Source organism: Pongo pygmaeus, chromosome 18 (genome assembly GCF_028885625.2).
Source record: "Pongo pygmaeus isolate AG05252 chromosome 18, NHGRI_mPonPyg2-v2.0_pri, whole genome shotgun sequence".
NCBI classification, from domain to species: Eukaryota; Metazoa; Chordata; class Mammalia; order Primates; family Hominidae; genus Pongo; species Pongo pygmaeus.
Window position 1 is genome coordinate 13,024,112 of NC_072391.2, and position 19,966 is coordinate 13,044,077.

General features: G+C 47.6%; 1 protein-coding gene and 1 non-coding gene across 2 annotated transcripts; one reads left to right on the plus strand and one right to left on the minus strand.

Moving 5' to 3' along the window:
• Window positions 1–1,573: 1,573 nt before the first annotated feature.
• PRM1 (protamine 1) lies at window positions 1,574–2,086 on the minus strand. The gene is made up of 2 exons (XM_054453631.2): window positions 1,866–2,086; window positions 1,574–1,768 (listed from the first exon to the last, which is right to left on the minus strand). The coding sequence occupies exons 1-2, from the start codon at window positions 1,975–1,977 to the stop codon at window positions 1,725–1,727; spliced, it is 156 nt and encodes a 51-aa protein (XP_054309606.1). The 5' UTR covers window positions 1,978–2,086; the 3' UTR covers window positions 1,574–1,724.
• Window positions 2,087–13,972: 11,886 nt separating this feature from the next.
• On the plus strand, window positions 13,973–14,076 carry LOC129016427 (small nucleolar RNA U13). The gene has a single exon (XR_008494822.1). It is a non-coding gene; the product is annotated as a small nucleolar RNA U13 (small nucleolar RNA).
• Window positions 14,077–19,966: the final 5,890 nt, after the last annotated feature.

Below are 19,966 nucleotides of genomic sequence, written 5' to 3' on the forward strand. Positions count from 1 at the left end.
ACTCTATTCTAGCCTGGGTGACAGAGAGAGACCTTGTCTCAAAAAAAAAAAGGAAGTGATATATGCAGAATACCAGGCACACAGTTGGTGCCCCATAAACAGAAGTCATACCGTGACATTTCTGAGGTGCTTGGTGGGCCCTGTCACTTCAGGGAACTGGGTCTCAGAGCCTCTGGTCTCTGCCAGAATGCTCTGGGTTTGCTCTACCATCAAGAAATGACTGTGACCCAGGGCCTGTGTCAAGGAATCGGAGAGGTGGGCTTTCTTAGGCTGTGAGTGAGCCAAGTAGACCAGTGCCCAGTAGGACTTCTTGTGTCCTTCCCCAAATCTCACTGGGGTCTTAAACTCTTGCCTTAGAAATTTTAGTATAGGTAGTATATCATGCGGCTTGAGTGTGGACTTAGATCCGACCAGATGGACAAGTTAACCTTTGTTTCTTCGGTGGACATAACGTTGTGAAACCGTGCCCCAAAGAGTAAAGAAACCAGTGGTTAACAAAAATGTTTGAGTTTACAGGATGGCAGATAAGAGACTTCCTTAATGGCGCTTGATTAAATGTGAAAAGTTCAGCTCCACTGCTACCTGGACAAGTTATCTGTGTACCCAAATGGGGATTAAAACTTCTGGCACGGAGTGAGGAATAAGCAGTTTTGAATTTAATTTTCCTGATGGTGACTGGCTTAATCTATTTAAGTTATAACCTAAGAGTTCCTTTGTTGAAGAATGGAAATTTCAGCTTTAGGCTGAAATAAACCCGGGTGGGCAGCTAGGGGACAGGTCAGATAGGATGAGCTGGTTCAATCTTGAGCTCCAGCTGGTAAATGTTTAACTGGCTTTGGGGTTCCTGGGATGGAGGGAACCCAGATTTGTAGCATTTGCTAATTTCTGTAAATACTCCATGGTCCATTTCAAGCTGCCAAGATGAAGTCACCAAGCAGAGTGGGGAAATGTACACAGTGGGTCCTCAAACTCGAGAGACCTGACTACAGCACCCCACTGGGTAGGGATCTGTTAAGAGGGTTTGGGAGGCAGGTTCTTGTTGTGACTTGGGGAGACTGGTTCTGATTGTGTCTTAGGGAGGCAGGTTTGGGTTGTGACTTGTTGGTACTACTAAGAGTTTGGAACAATGGCCAGGCACGGTGGCTCATGCCTGTAATCCCAGCACTTTGGGAGGCCGAGACGGGTGGATCATGAGGTCAGGAGATCGAGACCATCCTGGCTAACACAGTGAAACCCCATCTCTACTAAAAATACAAAAAATTAGCCAGGTGTGGTGGCGGGCCCCTGTAGTCCCAGCTAGTCGGGAGGCTGGGGCGGGAGAATGGAGTGAACCTGGGAGGCGGAGCTTGCAGTGAGCCGAGATCGCACCACTGCACTCCAGCCTGGGTGACGGAGCGAGACTCCATCTCAAAAAAAGAGTTTGGAACAAAACCCAGCGTGACAACTATCTTTCATGTCCCCCCCACCGACATCTTTCTCCCGTTGCATGCCCAGGCCCTCTCCCCCTCTGCTCATCCCGAGCCCTCCTCCCCACTGAGCCTCCCCTCTCAAGGACAAGGAGACAAGAGTGGGATGACTTTTCAACATTTATTGACAGGCGGCATTGTTCCTTAGCAGGCTCCTGATTTTCATTGGATGGTGGCATTTTCAAGATGTGGCAAGAGGGTCTTGAAGTCTGGTAAAATTCTCAGGCAGGAGTTTGGTGGATGTGCTATTTTGTGCAATTAGTGTCTTCTACATCTCAGTCTGTACCTGCGGCGGCAGCACCCTGGTGAGACCAAGAAAAGTGGTGAGAGGAAGGCTGGGCCCTGAGAGCGCCCAGCCCCAGCCCCAGCCCCAGCCCACCCTCAGCTGGGCCCACTTACTCATGGCCCTCCTCCGTGTCTGGCAGCAACGCCTCCTTCGTCTGTGACATCTTTGTCTCCGGCGGCAACATCTGCTCTGGCTCTGGCTGCGACAGCATCTGTACCTGGCCATGGTGCAGGATGGACTTGGCCTGAATGCTCAGAGCAGGACACCACCTTGGCTGAGCCAGCCAACCTGTGAGCAGGTGGAACTCTGTGGGCTGTGAGTCAGGGGCCAGCTCTGCGGCCTCTTATAGACGCCAGGGGGCCGTTGGTCATTGTGAGGGCTAAGGGGCTGGGACCTCACAAGCCATGGCCAGGTGGCCTGCATCATGTCCATATATGGGCATGTGAGGGGCGGGAAGGCCCCTGAGAGTAGGGGCTGCCTATGTCACAGCTGGGGCGATACAAGATGACTCCTCCGTGGGAGCAATCATCTAGTTATTCAATTAACAAAATATTACTGTTAATATTTTGGCCTGTTCCATGCCAGATTTTGGCCTAGGCCCTGGTATATAGTGATAAACAAGACAGACATGCCCTTGTTAAGGAGTATTATTATTATTATTTTTTATTTTTTTAATTACTTATGTATTTTATTTATTTTTTTGAGACAGAGTCTCATTCTGTCACCCAGGCTGGAGTGCAGTAGCACAATCTTGGCTCACTGCAACCTCTGCCTCCTGGGTTCAAGCAAACCTCTGGCCACAGCCTCCCGAGTAGTTGGGACTACAGACATGCACCACCACACTCAGCTAATTTTTGTATTTTTAGTAGAGATGGGGTTTTGCCATGTTGGCCAGGCTTGGTCTCGAACTCCTGACCTCAAGTGATCTGCCCATCTCAGCCACCCAAAGTGCTGGGATTACAGGCATGAGCCACCGTGCCTGGCCATTATTGTTATTATTTGTAGAGACAGGCTCTCCCTATGTTGCCCAGGCTGGTCTCAAACTCCTGACCTCGAGCAAACCTCCTGCCTCTACCTCCCAAAGCACTGGGATTACAGATATGAGCCACCACACTCTGCCCCTAATAGACTTTATAATCTAACTACAGAAAGCATGAATGAAATAGCCCTGAAGAATAATTGTAATAGTGACAAATGCTGATAATGGAAACGTCGGGTTTCTGAGGATATGTGCTGGGAGAACTTGACCTCAGGTGAGGCTCTAGGAAGAGCCCCCAAAGGAGTGCTGGTGAAGTGAACCCTAAAGGATGCCAGAGTAAGAGGAGGGAAGAGCACCTGGGAAGAAAGAGCTGCTCCTGCAACTGTTCTGAGGCGGTGCAGGATGTGCAGTTCTGTTTCTATGCAGGGCCAGGCAGCAGGGGATCCGTGGAGACAGAAAGTGATTGGGGTGACCAGGACGGGTGGAGCAGGGAGCAGTTGTGCCATGGGTGGGGGGGCTTCCTTCTGGGCTGCTTTGAAACTTGATAGAGGCGGTCATTAAACAACATTGTAACTGTACCAAATGCCACTGAATTACACACTTTATTTATTTATTTAATTTTAGATGAATGAATGACAGGGTCTCGCTCTGTCACTCAGGCTGGAGTGCAGCGGCGCAATCTCGGCTCACTGCAAACTATGCCTCCTGCTTCAAGCGATTCTCCTGCCTCAGCCTCCCAAGTAGCTGGGATTACAGATGCCTGCCACCACACCCAGCCAATTTTTGTATTTTTAGTGGAGATGGGGTTTCACCTGTTGGTCAGGCTGGTCTCGAACTCCTGACCTCAAGTGATCTGCCCACCTCAGCCTCCCAAAGTGCTGGGATTACAGGCATGAGCCACCATGCCTGGCCTTGAATTACACACTTTAAAATGATGAATTTTATGTTACGTAACTTTCAGCTCAATTGCAAACACGAAAATCTCTGAGGCCAAAAGGTGCTAACAGGTGTTAGGGATTGGAGCAGAGCATGGTGCGGGGCACTGGGCGTGATGTGGTCTTTTCCACAGCCCCATGGATTTTAGGGGTAAAGAGGGGAGCAGTTAGAATTGGTTTGGCTACTTAAACAGAAAACTGAAATGAGTGAGTTGGGTGGAAGTTTTATGTTTTTCTTAAGGAGTGAGAGGTGATTTGGAGGGTCATTAGATTGTCCCTGTTTGGGGGATACACATGCTGGAGGATTTAGGGGTAATGACATATGTTTGCCAACTACTCTCAAGGATTTACCCATAGAGCAAGAGGGAGAAGAAGGGAGAGAGAGGAGATAGAGATGAGGGGGGAGCTGAACAGATGTGATAGAACATTCACACCTGTAATCCAGCTCTTTGGAAAGATCAGCTGAGCCCAAGAGTTCGAGACCAGCCTCGGCAACATAGAGCCCATCTCTACAAAAATAAAAAAAAATATAAAAAAGATTTTTTTAAAAAAACAATTGGCCAATCTGTGTAAAGGGGAGGTGTTTGTCAGGGGTTCTTGCAAGTTTTCTGAAATTTTGAAATTATTTCAAAATAGATTATTAATTTTTTTAAAAAAAAGAACAAAAGAAAACCCAGGGAGGTCAGCCAGGGCTGGTGTGAGGCTCCATCCTTTTCAAGGGTCCAGGCTTTTGTCTTTCAGCTCTGCCTTCAGCAGGTGCTTTCCATCCTCACAGTTGCCTCATAGTCCAAGATCAGGGCTGCCAGGGACGGTTGTGCAGTTTGTGTCCTGCTCCAAGCTCCCTGCCAAAGGGATTGAGTGGGGACTGAAATCCAGCCTGTGGTCTACTTGCCACTCCAGACCTTGTACTCACAGGGAATGTTTCAGCCCATCGGAGCTGTCTTTTTCCTAATTTGCCTGCTCACAGCAGAAGTCTTTTCCAAATTTGAACAAAGGCACACTAAGGGCTAAACTTGGCCCTGCTGGAGTCCCACCCATATCCACCGTGCAAGCAGGAAGCAGAAAGAGGAGGGGTGGCAAAGGGAGTTCTTGTCTCTTTTAGAGACAAGGTCTAGCTCTTTTGTCCAGGCTGGAGTGCAGTGGCGCAATCATAGCTCACAGCAGCCTCAATGGAATCCTCGTGGTATAAAGAGCTTTCCCAGATGCCCTGTCCAGCAACTTCCCCTTCTGATCACTGGCCTCCCTGCAAAAGCACACTGCCCCCTGGGGTAAAGCAGGGCTCCTAGAAAGGAGAAGGGGCTGATGGATACCAGGTAGACAGTTAATACTCTCTTCCCCAAAGGGGATGGAGCCCACCCCTGACCCCAGCAAGATGGGGAAACCATGAATTTGAAGCTAAAGTCTACTGTCACCAAGAGGGATACAGTAGCACATAGTAGGTTAGCAGTAACTTTTCATTAATTGATTCAGATCTAGATTGAGGTAAAATTGTTCCCCCAGTCCTCTAACATTTAATACTTTTGTTTGTTTGGTTTTTTTTTAGATGGAGTTTTGCTATTGTTGCCTAGGCTGGAGTGCAATGACACCATCTTGGCTCACTGCAACCTCTGCCTCCCAGGTTCAAGCGATTCTCCTGCCTCAGCCTCCTGAGTAGCTGGGATTATAGGCATATGTCACCACACGTGGCTAATTTTTGTATTTTTAGTAGAGACGGGGTTTCACCATTTTGGCCAGGCTGGTCTCAAACTCTTGACCTCAAGTGATCCACCCACCTCAGCCTACCAAAGTGCTAGGATTACAGGCGTGAGCCACCACACCCAGTCCAGGGTGACTATCAATCTTTGACATCTCATCAGGTTCCTCTGAGACCATGTGGGTTACCCTGTCTCTACTAAAAAGACAAAAATTAGCTGGGATGGTGGCACTCGCCTGTGATCCCATCTACTCAGGAGGCTGAGGCAGGAGAATCACTTGCTGGGATTACAGGCATGAGCCACTTTGCCCAGCCACAGAGATTAGTTCTAAGTTCTGGGAAGAGGATGCCCTGGAGCTAGGCGGTGGGGACATTTGGCCTCGTCTGGGGTCTTGAAGCCTTCAGTGGTCATCTGAAATTTTGGGTTTGTCACAGCAGCTGGCTGTTACTCTAATACAGTACTTGCCACTCACTGATACTGTGTTTATAATTTGTCTCCCCAAGTGGGATGGAAGTTCAGTGAGACTTTCTTTTGTTCAGTGTGACAATCCTACTACTGAGAATAACCTGAACTAAAAGGAACTGGAATATTTGTTGAATGAATAAGTGAATGGCAAATGGATGCTTTGTATGATAGGATTCTTTTCTTGGCTTTTTCCAAATCTAAAATCGTGTTATCATGATTTTTAAAATGACGTTTAGCCTCTCCCTGCCAGCCACCCCACTTCTGTTGGGTATGGTCCTTGGCACTGGCGATTAGAAATCACCAAGACTCCTGGCAGTTAAACACACGCTGAGTCTGAAAAGGGGACATCCAATACTGTTCCCTGAGGTCCTAATTGGGCAACCACATGGCTTGTCCCTCTGCCGACCCCCACATCTGTGTTGTCACAGTGGCCTCTCACCCCCGCCCTGTTCAAGGAGAGACGTCATCAAAGGAGGAAGGCAGGGGTAGGGGATGTGTGCCCTGCTCTGCCACTGGGAGGGGTGAATGCGGGGCCCTGCTCTGCCACTGGGAGGGGTGAATGCAGGCAGTTCATTCCCAGAATAATGAAAGGGTAAGTTAGCAGTAAGATGACAGTGTTTTAAATGTGCCATCGTACCCACAATTCCATAGTCAGGGATTTATCCCAAAGAAATTCTCCTGCGTGTTCATAGAGGTGTGAAATGGAGGGTGTTCATTAAAGCGCTGTTTGTGGGGGAAAATTAGAAATCGTTTAATGTTCATCTTAAGGAAATGGTAAATCAGTTGTTTCACCCATGTTGTGGAATAGCTCACAAGCATTCAGAACCCTGGAGAGTGATGTGATGTGGACTGATATGGAAGGAGGTCTATGCTATATCGAAACTGAGTGAGTGGCTAAAATGTAGGGTGTCATCCCATGTTTGTAAAAAGATTATAAATAAACACTCACATACACAGAGGAAAAAGTCTAGAATGTGATGCATTGACCTGATAGTGGGAGGTGGAATAATGGAAGGCTTCACTTTCTACTTTATTCATTTCTGTATTTTGGGGGGATTTTTCACTGTAAGGGTATGTTGAATGAGTTATTTCCATGAACAGAAAGAAAAGAATGTCTGTAATCCTAGCACTTTAGGAGGCCAAGGTGGGTGGGTCGCTTGAGCCCAGGAGTTCAAGACCAGCTCGGGCAACATGGTGAAATTCCGTCTCTACAAAATATACAAAAATTAGCTGGATATGGTGATATGCACCTGTAGTTCCAGCTATGCTGGTGGGAGGACCACCTGAGCCCAAGGAGGCTGAGGCTGCAGTGAGCTGTCATCCCGTCACTGCATTCCAGCCTGGGCAACAGAGTGAGACCCTGCCTCAAAAAAAGAAAAGAAAAGAAAAGGGGCTGGGCGTGGTGGCTCACACCTGTAATCCCAGCGCTTTGGGAGGCTGAGGCGACGGATCATGAGATCAGGAGATCGAGACTACAATTAAACCCCGTCTCTACTAAAAATACAGAAAATTAGCTGGGCGTGATGGCAGGCGCCTGTAGTCCCAGCTACTCGGGAGGCTGAGGCAGGAGAATGGCGTGAACCTGGGAGGTGGAGCTTGCAGTGAGCCGAGATCACGCCACTGCACTTCAGTCTGGGCGACAGAGCGAGACTCCGTCTCAAAAGCCAAAAAAAAAAAGTTGCAGAGTTAGTAAGGGGATTCCAATATACCTCTCACCCAGTCTCCCAATCTCCCCCATTATTAACATTTTACATCACTGGGGCACATTTGTCACAATTAAAACACCACCTTTGGCACATTAGTACTTACCAAGCAAGCTCTAGACTTTATTTGAATTTCACCAGCTTTTCTACTAGTGCTCATTTTCTGTTCCAAGATCCAGTTCAGGGTGCCATACCCAATTTCTGCTACTATTAACATCTTATGTGAGGATAGTGCATTTCCCAATTCTTTAACCAGTAGTGGTGCATTATTATTAACCAAAGTCTATACTTTCTTCAGATTGCCTTAGTTTTTCCTCACTGTTTTTCTGTTCCAGGATCCCGTCTCCCTTTAGGTTCCTCTGGGCTGTGACATTCCTTTGTCTTTGATCATGTTGACAGTTGTTTTGTTTTGTTTTGTTTTGTTTTGTTTGAGACAGAGTTTTGTTCTTGTTGCCCAGGCTGGAGTGCAGTGGCACAATCTTGGCTCACTGCAATCTCCACCTCCCAGGTTCAAGCGATTCTCCTACGTCAGCCTCCTGAGTAGCTGTGATTACAGGCATGCGCCACCACGCCCAGCTAATTTTGTATTTTTAGTAGAGATGGGGTTTCTCCATGTTGGCCAGGCTGGTTTTGAACTCCTGACCTCAGGTGATCCACTTGCCTCGGCCTCCCAAAGTGCTGGGATTACAGGCATGAGCCACTGCACCTAGCCGGCCACGCTGACAATTTTAAGGAGTACTGGTCAGATATTCTGTGAATATTCCCTCTTCCTCTATTTTTTGGAATAGTTTGATTGAGTAGGATTGGTAGGTTTTTTTTAGGTGTTTGGTAGAATTCAGTGAAGCCACCAGGCTTCACTGGCTTTTCTTTTCGGGAGACTTTTTATTAGGGCTTCGATCTCATTACTTGTTATTGGTCTGTTCACATTTTGGATTTCTTCATGATTCAATTTTAGTAGGTTGTCTGTGTCCATGAATTGATCCATTTCTCCTAGATTTTCCGGTTTATTGGCATATAGTTGCTTATAGTAGCCACTAATGGTGCTTTGAATTTCTGCAGTATCTGTTGTAATGCCTTCTTTTTCTTTTCTTTTTCTTTCTTTTTTTTTTTTTTTTTTTTTTTTTGAGACGGAGTCTCGCTCTGTAGCCCAGGCTGGAGTGCAGTGGTGTGATCTCAGCTCACTGCAAGCTCCGCCTTCCAGGTTCATGCCATTCTCCTGCCTCAGCCTCCCAAGTAGCTGGGGCTACAGGCACCCGCCCCACCACGCCCAGCTAATTTTTTGTATTTTTAGTAGAGACGGGGTTTCACCGTGTTAGCCAGGACGGTCTCGATCTCCTGACCTCGTGATCTGCCCACCTCGGCCTCCCAAAGTGCTGGGATTACAGGCGTGAGCCACCACGCCCGGCCTTTTTCATCTCTGATTTTATATCTTTGGGTCTTCTCTCTTTTTTTCTTAGTCTGGCTAAAGGTTTGTCAATTTTATCTTTTCAAAAAACCGACTTTTTGTTTCATTGATCTTTTGTATTATTTTGTTTCAATTTCATTAATTTCTGCTTTGATCTTTATTTCTTTTTTTCTACTGATTTTGGATTTGGATTGCCCTTTTCTAGTTCTTTAGGCTGCATCGTTAGTTTGTCGATTTGGTCAGATATTTTATAGAGTGTCACTCAATTGAGTTTTTTTCTTTTTTTTGAGATGGAGTCCCGCTCTGTCACCCAGGCTAGAATGCAATGAATGGCATGATCTCAGCTCGCTGCAACCTCCCCCTCCCGGGTTCAGGTGATTCTCCTGCCTCAGCCTCCTGAGTAGCTTAGATTACAGGCAAGCACCACCATGCCTGGCTAATTTTTGTATTTTTAGAGAGATGGGGTTTCACCATGTTGGCCAGGCTGGTCTCGAACTCCTGACCTTGTGATCTGCCTACCTCGGCCTCCAAAGTGTTGGGATTACAGGCATGAGCCGCTGTCCCCGGCTTCCATTGGGATTTGACTGATACTTTTCTCATGATTAGACTGGGGTTATGTGTTCTGGGAGGAAGAGCCAGGAGGTGAGTGCCCTTCTCCTCACTTGCTACAAAGGGGACGTGCTCTCAGGAGGACTAACTTGATGCCTGGCTGAGGCAGTGCCTGTCAGGTTTCTTTACAGCAGAGCTACTGTTTTCCCCCGCATCTGATACTGTGCTCTTTGGAAGGAGGTCACTCTGTACAGCCCATGCCTAAGGAATGGGGAGTTAAGCTCCACCTCCTTCAGGGCAGGGCATCTTCATCACTTATTGGAATTTTCTACCCTGGAGATTTGTCTCTTCTCCATTTATTTATTCATTCATTTATATCAGTATGGATCCATGGATCCTGTATACTTTGGGTGTAATCCAATTCTACTTTATTTTGTTGCTCAAATTGTTCCAGCATTGGCCACTGGATGCCTTTCAGTTATCTCCCATGTCCCTGTGACACACTCCATCATTGTGAGATTTTGAGCACTTCCTTAACTTTCTGGCACCAGAAGATGCTCCAGGCTCATCTTGTCTGTTTCCTGTCTTAGACCTAGAATCAGGTGTTTCTCCAAGGAGCCCTGGTTCCTTTCATTGGTGAATGGTATTAGAAACCAAGATCAGGGTGCAAGATGTGCTCAGGGCTGTAGGGTGCTGTTGCTTCTTGGCTGTCTTAGCAGACAGAGCAAGGAAATCTGTGTGTGTACTAACTTGTATGTACACAAATCTTTATTTCTATATGTAACCATCTATGGTACTGTTTTAGCTAAACCTGTTCATACTAACATCTCCAACTCTAATCCATGGTCATCACATGGATCATTCTAAATACCTCTCCTTGCTCATCTGTAACAGTGGGAAGCCTGGCTCCTACCATCCTCCATCCATTTACTTAGTTGTTCCCTTTCACTCTGCATGTATGGTGGCTTTAGAATTGTTAACCTTTCTAAAGGCTGGGTACGGTGCCTCACACCTGTAGTCCCAGCACTTTGAGAGGCTCAAGCAGGAGGATCATTTGAGCCCAGGAGTTCGAGACCAGCCTGGGCAATGTGGTGAAACCCTATCTCTACAAAAAATACAAAAATTAGGTGGGCGTGGTGGCGCAGGCTTGTAGTCCCAGCTACTCGGGACTGAGGCAAGAGGATTGCTTAAATATGAGAAGTCGAGGCTGCAGTGAGCCATGATCATGCCCCTGCACTCCAGCCTGGGTGACAGAGCTAGACCCTGTCCCCCCAATCAAAACAAAAAACAACAACAAAAAACCCCACCTCACCCCTGATACCTTTCCAGTCATTCATTTATTTATTGAATGCCCTCTATGCTGGGCACTATTTTCAACACCATGAACAAAACAGAGATCCCTGCCCTCGTGGAGTTATGTTCTAGTGCAGGAGATGAGCAAAACAATAAGAATGATAGATGGATAAATGATACTGTATATTGAAAGGAAAACAGAAAAAGTAGGGCACAGTGAGAGCCATTGGGCCTGATGGAGGTAACTGGGACAAGTGACAATTCAGGGTGCTCAGGGCAGGCCTTGTTGAGAAGGTGACATTTAAGCAGATTCTGAAGGGAGTGAGGGAGTTAGTCATGAGGACATCAGGGAAGAGTGCTCCAGGCAAGGGGAACATCATGTGCAAAGGTCCTGGGGCGGGGATGCACAGCCCTTCTGCTGTGCCCAGGGAACAGCAAGGCCAGCATGGCTGGAGCAGAGAGAGGTGGGGGTTGGTAGGAGATGAAGTCACAGAGGTGGGAGGGGGACACCACATTATAGGTGGCCTTGTCAGCCTGCCTAAGGATTCAACTTTTACACCAAATGAAATGGGGATCGTAAGAGTGACGCTCTTTGTCTTAAGGACCCCTGTGCTCCTGTGCTGAGAAGAATGTAGGGGCAGAGGTGGAGGCAGGGAGGCTGTGGCTGTCACACAGGCCCAAGGCTGTGGAGGCTTACACCGTGGTGGTAGAGGAGGATGGTGAGGAGTGGTCGGAATCTGGCTGTGTGTTAAAGATGGGTCCAGCAGGACTCACCAGCAGCCTGGATGAGGGGAGCAATAGGGCCAGAAGAGTTAAGGCTGGTTCCGAGACTTTGGGCTCAAGCACCTCAAAGGATAGCATTGCCACCAACTCTAGTGTGTGGAGAAGGCTTGGGAGGAGGGTCCAGAATTCAGACATCTCAGTAGAGGTGTCCAGTAAGTAGGCAGCTGAGTATCTGAGTGTGACGTTTAGCCTGGAAGTGATATATTTGGCCATTGTCAGTGTTTACAATCAGGAGACTGGCCAGGATCACTGATTTAGTGTTTGCTGCTGCTGTAACAAAGTACCATAAACTTTGTAACTTAAAACAGCAGGAGTTCATTATGGTTTTTCCCCCCCAACTCTGTCACCCAGGCTGGAGTGCAGTGGCATGATCACGGCTCATTGCACCCTTTACTTCCTATGCTCAAGTGATCCTACCTCCTCAGCCTCCTTGAGTAGCTGGAATGGAAGCCTGGCTCCGTGTCCAGCTACTTTTTTTCTTACTTTTTGTAGAGACAGGTCTCCCTGTGTTGCCTAGGCTGGTCTCGAATTCCTAGCCTCAAGCGATCCTCCCGCCTCGGCCTCTCCAAGTGCTAGGATTACTGGCATGAGCTGCTATGCCTGTCCTATTATCTCACAGTTCTGCATGTCAGAATTTCAAAATGGTCTTAAGGGGCTAAAATCAAAATACCAGCAGGTTGGCATTCCTTTCCATAGCCTCTGGGGGAGAATCTGTTCTCCGCCTTTTGTTTTTCCTCATGTTTCTAGAGGCCTCCTACATTCCTTGGCTCATGGCCCCTTCCCTTGTCTTCGAAGCCAGCAGTATAGCCTCTTCCAGTCTCTCTCTGACTCTGGCTCTCCTGCCTCTGTCCTTTCCCTTATGAGGTTTCTTGTGATTACACTGGACCTACCCAGGTAATTCAGGACAATCTCCCCATCTCAAGGTCCTTCATTTAATCATATCTGGATAGTCCCTTTTGCTACGTAAGGCAGCTTATTGACAGGTTCCAGGGATTCACACATGAGCATCTTTGGGGCCATTATTTTGCCTACCTCAAGCACGAAGGAGGTGATGGAGAGGAAGAGAGTGCCCGGAACCAGGCATTGAGAAGTCAGGAGCTGGCTGGGTGCAGTGGCTCATGCCTGTAATCCCAGCACTTTGGGAAGCTGATTTGGGCGGATCACTTGAGGTCAGGAGTTCAAGACCAGCCTGGCCAACATGGTGAAACCCCGTCTCTATTAAAAATACAGAAATTAGCCAGGCATGGTGGTGCATACCTGTAGTCCCAGCTACTCAGGAGGCTGAGGCGTGAGAATCGCTTGAACCCAGGAGGCAGAAGTTGCAGTGAGCTGAAATCATGCACCGAACTCCAGCCTGGATGACAGAGTGAAACTCCATCTCAAAAAAAAAAAAAAAAAAAATGTCAAGAACTCAAGAGTTTGAGACCAGCCTGGCCAACATGGCAAGACCCCATCTCTACAGAAAATACAGAAATTAGCCAGGTGTGGTGGTGCACACTGTAGTCCCAGCTACTTAGGAGGCTGAGTCAGGGAATCACTTGAGTCCAGGAGATTGAGGCTGCAGTGAGCTGAGGTCGTGCCACTGCACTCCATCCTGGGTGACAGAGCAAGACCCTGTATCCAAAAAAAAAAAAAAGTCAGGAGCTGAGGAGGAGCAGCTAGGGAGGTAGGAGGAACCAAGAGACATGGGTCCAGGAAGCCTGGTGGACAAAGGGCACTGGGGAGGGGGTAAGCAGCAGCTGTGTCAATCACATCAGAGGTCGACTCAGAGGTCACCCATGGACATGGCAATGTGGCAGTCACTGGCGACCTTCAGAAGAACAGTTTGTGTGTAGCAGTGGGGGCCAGGCAAGCCTGGTGGGAGTGGGATTTATTTATTTAATTTTAATTATTATTTTTTTTTTTTGAGATGGAGTCTCGCTCTTCCCCCAGGCTGCAGTGCAGCAGCACAATCTTGGCTCACTGCAACCTCCGCCTTCCAGGTTCAAGGGATTCACCTGCCTCAGCCTCCAGAGCAGCTGGAACTACAGGCGCCCGCCACCACGCCTGGCTAATTTTTGTATTTTTAGTAGAGACGGGGTTTCACCATGTTGGCCAGGCTGGTCTCCAATTCCTGACCTCGGTGATCCACCTTCTTTGGCCTCCCAAAGTGCTGGGATTACAGGCGTGAGCCACCACGCCAAGCCTGGGGGTGGGATTTAGAAGGAACACAAGGAGATGAGTTGGAGAGCACCAGGACTGGCCACTCTTTCAAGGACTTTCACTGCCAAAGAGAACAGAAAAACGGGAATGTGGCTGGCAGCGTAACTGGGCTGGGAGAAGATGTGGTTTAGTTGGGGTTTGGTTTCCAGTGGGACAGCAGAGCAGGATTGTTTGCTGGTGGGAATGTGCAACAACAGAGAATGACAGATGAGGTGCTTTTGTGGCTCCCACGCACGATGGTCTGGTGTTCATGAGGGTGTGTGAGATGCACCTTCCTCAAACCTTGTTACAAGGTTGGCATGTTACCTGCCTGATGTGAAAAAAAAAAAAAGAAAAATAGATGAGACTGAGGAGAGAGTTGTTTGATAAATAAATGGATCACACCACACTTCTGCAACTTACTTTTGTTCACTTAACCACATATCTCAGCAACATCTCCATGGGTAGTATTGCTCTGAGCAGTTCTGCTTGATTCTGCTTGCATAAATCTATCCTGTCGATCAGGGTCAGTAAATAGAAAGAAAATGCAAGTCAGCTGGGTAAGGTGGCTCATGCCTGTAATCCCAGTGCTGTGGAAGGCCAGGGCAGGAGGACTGCTTAAGGCTAGGAATTTGAGACCAGCCTGAGCAAAATAGTGAGACTCCATCTCTACCCTCCTCCTCCCACCAAAAAAAGCCAGGTGTGGTGTCATGCTCCTGCAGTCCCAGCTACTTGGGAGGCTGAGGTGGGAGGATCACTTCAGCCCAGGAGTTCGAGGCTGCAATGAGTTCTAATTGCACCACTGCACTCCAGCCTGGGCAACAGAGTGAGACTGTATCTCAAGAAAGAAAGAGAAAGAGTAGAGAAAGAAAGAAATATAATGTAAGGCACAAATGTGAGCTCTATGTCATTTAAATTTTTCCAGTAACCACCTTTAAAAAAAATTTTTTTTTAAGTGTGATGTTTTAATGTTTTATTTAACTCAGTATATCCAAAATATTATCACTTCAAGTTGCCAATATAGAATGATTGGGATACTTTACATACTTCTGTTCATACGTAGTCTTCCAAATCCAGGGTGCGTTTCGTCCTTACAGTGCATCTCAGTTCAAACAAGCCACGTTTTAAGTCAGTGGCCACGTGTGACTCGAGGCTCTATTGTGCTCAGCACAGCCCAAAAAAACTCATGTAGCTTTGGGAGGCCGAGGCGGGTGGATCACAAGGTCAGGAGTTCGAGACCAGCCTGGCCAATATGGTGAAACACCATCTCTACTAAAAATACAAAAATGAGCCGGGCGTGGTGGTGGGTGCCTCTAGTTCCAGCTACTCAGGAGGCTGAGGCAGGAGAATCACTTGAACCCGAGAGGTGGAGGTTACAGAGAGCTGAGATTGCGCCACTGTGCTCCATCCTGGGTGATAGAGTGAGACTGTCTCAAAAAAAAAAAAAGAAAGAAAAAGAAAAGGATCTCACATAGATGAGCAGAGGCTACATACGAGACAGATGATTGCAGTGCTGCTGGTATAACCACAAAGCTAGAGCCAGCCTCGCTGTACCCTGGCATGGGGCTGACCTATACATTGTGGCTTTTTGCTTTTAAAAACATTAAAAAGAAACTTTCATTTTGCTTTAATTCGTTTATTTAAATGATTTTTTTTTTTTTTTGAGATAGGGTCTCACTCTGCTGCCCAGGCTGGAGTGCAGTGGTGCGATCTCAGCTCACTGCAACCTCTGCCTCCGGGTTCAAGCAGTCCTCCTGCCGGGACTACAGGCATGCAACACCCTACCCAGCTAATTTTGTTTACTTTTTGTAGAGATAGGGTTTCATCATGTTGCCCAGGCTGGTCTCGAACTCCTGAGCTCCAACGATCCACCCACCTCAGCCTCTCAAAGTACTAGGATGACAAGTGTGAGTCATTGCACCCAGCCTCAGTCATTTTTTAAAGAGCATGTGTCCATTAAAAATTATTTTAATGAAGCTTCTCAGGTATTCAAAATATCTCGTCTCCAATCCCTGGCTTAAATTAGAAAACATTGGCGGCAGATTTGAAGACCTCATTCTTCTGTCATTCCCATCCCTCCTCTCCCTGGACATTGGTGTTTATCGATTCCAAGTCCATCTTTATATGTGTAAGTATGTGTCCCCAAACGATCAGAATACCGTTTTGAAGTGTTGAAAGCTTTGTGTCCCCCAACAGTGAGAACAGTTTTGGGGTGTTGAAATCTTGGTCTGGCATCACACTCTGTGTCTCACATAATAACTTGCTTTGTTGCTGAGGGGTACCTGAGTGAGATTCATTGTAGATGCGTGGATGAAGAGAGGGGCCTTGCATTTCTATTTGCCTTGTTACATAGTGGTAAGTTACATATTATGTTACATAGTAATCCTTATGTGCCTACCTTGCAACTGTCTTAATTGCCTCTTGTTTTTTGTGGGTTTTTTTTGAGACAGAGTCTCACTCTGTTGCCCAGGCTGGAGTGCAGTGGCACAATCTCGGCTCACTGAAACCTCCGCTTCCCAGGCTCAAGCGGTTCTCATGCCTCAACCTCCCAAATTGCTGGGACTACAGACATGCACCACTACGCCCGGCTAATTTTTGTATTTTTAGTAGAGATGGAGTTTCGCCATGTTGGCCAGGCTGGTCTCGAACTCCTGACCTCAAGTGATCCACCCACATCAGCTTCTCAAAGTGCTGGGATTACAGATGTGAGCCACCGTGCCTGGCCTTCATTCCCTCTTAATGGACACTTGGGTTGTTTCCAATATTCTGCCATTATAAACAGTGCTGCTGTGGCTAGAATTTCTCTGGAATATATTCAGTGGACTAGCAGTTCTCAAATTTTAGCATGTACCAGAATCACATAGAGGGCTGGTAAAGACACAAGCTTCAATCTAGAATCCCACGTTGCATTTATGCTATTACTTTTTCTGTTTTTTCCTCTTAAAAATTAAAAAACAAAAAATAGAAACGGGTTCTCACCATGTTTCCCAGCTGGTCTCAAACTCCTGGGCTCAAGCAATCCTTCCACCTCAGCCTCCCAAAGTGCTGGGATTATAGGTGTGGGCCACCATGACCAGCCCTATTCCTTTTTAAATTAATAATAAAAACAAGCAAACCTGGAAAAGACCGCACACATCCAGAGGTGTTCAGGTGAGGAGTCGGGGGAAGGATCATGAGACAGGGTCAGCGTCTTGACCCAGCCTTGCTTGGGCCCTGCAAGGACCTGTGGAACCTCTGGGCCCCTCTCACCTCCAGACAGGGTAGCTCCTCCCCACACCCAGCTGGGTGGAGTGGGTGACCTATCTATACTGCTGGTCCTGTGGGCCCTATAATTAGAGAGATCAACTGGAGTTCAGCATCTCTATGACCTAGGAGAGTCCCTACAAAGAGTCTCAGGCGTCCCCTCTGTGGAGGAGTCTGGGGTGGAGGTGAGAGGCTCTGAGGGGCTGCACTCAGAACCCGGGTCTTTCATTTATTTGGCAAATCTTAAATGTCCCAAGTATTAACCAGGCCTTGTGCTGGTGATGGGGGGACAGCAGAGAGCCTGACACTCCCAGGGGGCTCCTCATCAAAGGGGAGGCCTACAGTAAACAAATAATTACACAAATAAATATAGAAAATGAACTGTCATTTGGGGAGGTGTGGGCCTTGGAGTGGGGTTTTGAGGGGTGAATAGGAGTTCACAAAGCCTCAGAGGAGGGGGAAGGAATACATTATTCATAAAAATCTCACTGGAAATGAAAAACACTTTGGGGGTTCTGCTGTCTGTTGTCAGACTACCCAAATATCATTGCCAGGAAATTCCAGCAGGCCCACACAGCAGAGCGGTCACTCAGGGCCAAATAACTTCAAAAAGTAAAATTAGAAAAGCCTCTCTGAAAAGTAGTTGTACACCTAAAGTCTATGTTTAACATGGCCCATAGATGTGTTTTGTAGGGTTTGCTCTGATGTGGATTGGGGCCCCCCAAGCAGTTGTACCAGTCACACCTCTGAGCTCCTGAAACAGCTCTGGCAGCCAGGCAGGAAAACCATGGGCAGTTTCTTATAAAGTTAAACATTCACCTACGCTGAGACCCAGCAGTCCCACTCTCAGGTATTTACCCAAGAGCAAAGAAAGCATGTGCCCATCAAGATCTGTGCACAGATATTCGTAGGAGCTCTGCTCCTAATAATCCCAAACTGGGAAACGTCCCAAATATCCATCAACAGTGAGAATGGATAAACAAATTGAGGTACCTCCATACAATGGGACACTGCTCCCCAATAAAACATTGCAAACCATTGCACACACCACGTCATGCACAGCTCTCGCACGTGTTGTGTTGTGTGAAACAAACCAGACAAGAAGGGACCCATCCCAAGTGACTGATTGATTTATGTACAGTTTAAGAACAGGCAAATCTCACTGCTATTTATAGACGGCACAGCAGTGGTTACCTCTGCTAGTGGGGCTGGGGGTCGCTTGTGGACTGGGAAGGGGCCCCAGGAAACCTGGAGGTTGAGGGTGCCCTTGATCCTGATTTGAGTGGTGACTATATAGGTATAAAAAATGATCAAGCTGGACACTTAAAGTCAACATAGTTTATGCACTTTCACATGTAAACATTATTCCTCAAGAAAATAAAAACAGCCCCAGTGGCTCCCCGCTTCCCCACAGACTCCCCCGACACCACCACCTCCTTCTTTGCCTTGCATCGGTACGATAAGGCACTTGCTTGACGGGAAAGAGAAACTCAGCTGCCAGCTGGGGTTCATTTGCACTTTCCCCGCCTGGTCTGCGGTCTGGCTGTGCAGCTAGCCGCTCTGACGGGGAGGAGGGGCCCAAAGCCACTGCCTGCCGCCTGGGCAGGGGAGAGGGGCACGTGAGGCTCATAGCAGAGGCATAGCCAGCTTCTTGCATGTGCCCTCCCCAGGGAATGGCTGTAGAGCCCAAGACTGCCACGCCGTGGGCACAGCCCTGGCAACAAACAGCCACTTGCCCGGTCACCATGCTCTGCATCTCAGCTGCAGCCCCACTGCCTGGACTCACTTGCCCAGGCCCCCCAGCCACAAATCCTGGGCCCCTCCCTGAAACCTCCAAACACAAACTCACTTCAGGCTGGGGCCTTGGTTTCCCCATCTGGAAAACCAGTGAAAAGCCCCATCTTTCCAGTGTAGCAGTCGAGGCATTTGCAGCACGTGTTTGTGCTCAGTGTATCGACGTAGGAGGCTCTCAAAAAGGATGCAGAAAACATGAATAGTTATGAGTCCTGTTTTAATAAAATTAGAATAAAAAATAAAAGCCAGGCGAGGTGTTGTGCGCCTGTAATCCCAGCTACTCATGAGGCTGAGGCGGGAGGATCACTTGAGCCCAGTTCAAGCCCAGCCTGGGCAGCATGATGAAACCCAATCTCTACACAAAATACAAAACATAGCTGAGCATACTCCCTAGCTACTGGGGAAGCTGAGGTGGGAGGATCGCTTGAGCCCATGAGTTTGAGGCTGCAGTAAGCTTTGATCACACAAGTGCACTCTAGCCTGGGTTACAAAAAATAAAATAGGCCAGGCACAGCAGCTCACAGCTATAATTCCAGCTCTTTGTGAGGCTGAGGTGGGAGGATCACTTAAGCTCAGGAGTTTGAGACCAGTCTGGGCAACACAGCAAGACCCCATCTCTACAAAAAATTTAAAAAAAAAATTAGCCAGGCATGGTGGCGTGTGCTTGTAGTCCCAGATACTCAGGAGCTTGAGGTGGAAGGATCACTGGAGCCCAGCAGTTCAAGGCTGCAGTGAGCTATGATTGCACCACTGCGCTCCAGCCTGGGTGACAGAAAGACCCTGTCTTTAAAAAACAAACAAACAAACAAAAAGAGTGAAAGATAAACAAATAATTAAATTTAAAAATTAATAAAACTAGAAGAGGAAGCCCAAACTATTTCTGAATGTGTTCATCTGAGAAGAGGGCAAAATGTAAAATACACACCAATTGTTTCACCATTATTTTTCCCCGAAGGTCGGATTAAAGAAAGGGAGGGGATTAGCACTTGAACATACCTCCCTTTGTCCTGGGTGTCGTGCTTCAGCATGTGTGGATGGTAGCTTTGTGGTTAAAAAAATGAAGAAGAAATGAGAGCAAAAAGTACTTTGAGAACTCTTTGTAGCTGTTACGTCCCCAGACCCTGTGGTGAGAACCTCCAGGGACACCTGTGAACATGCATGTTCTCAGGCCCAGCCTCAGGGGTCTGCAT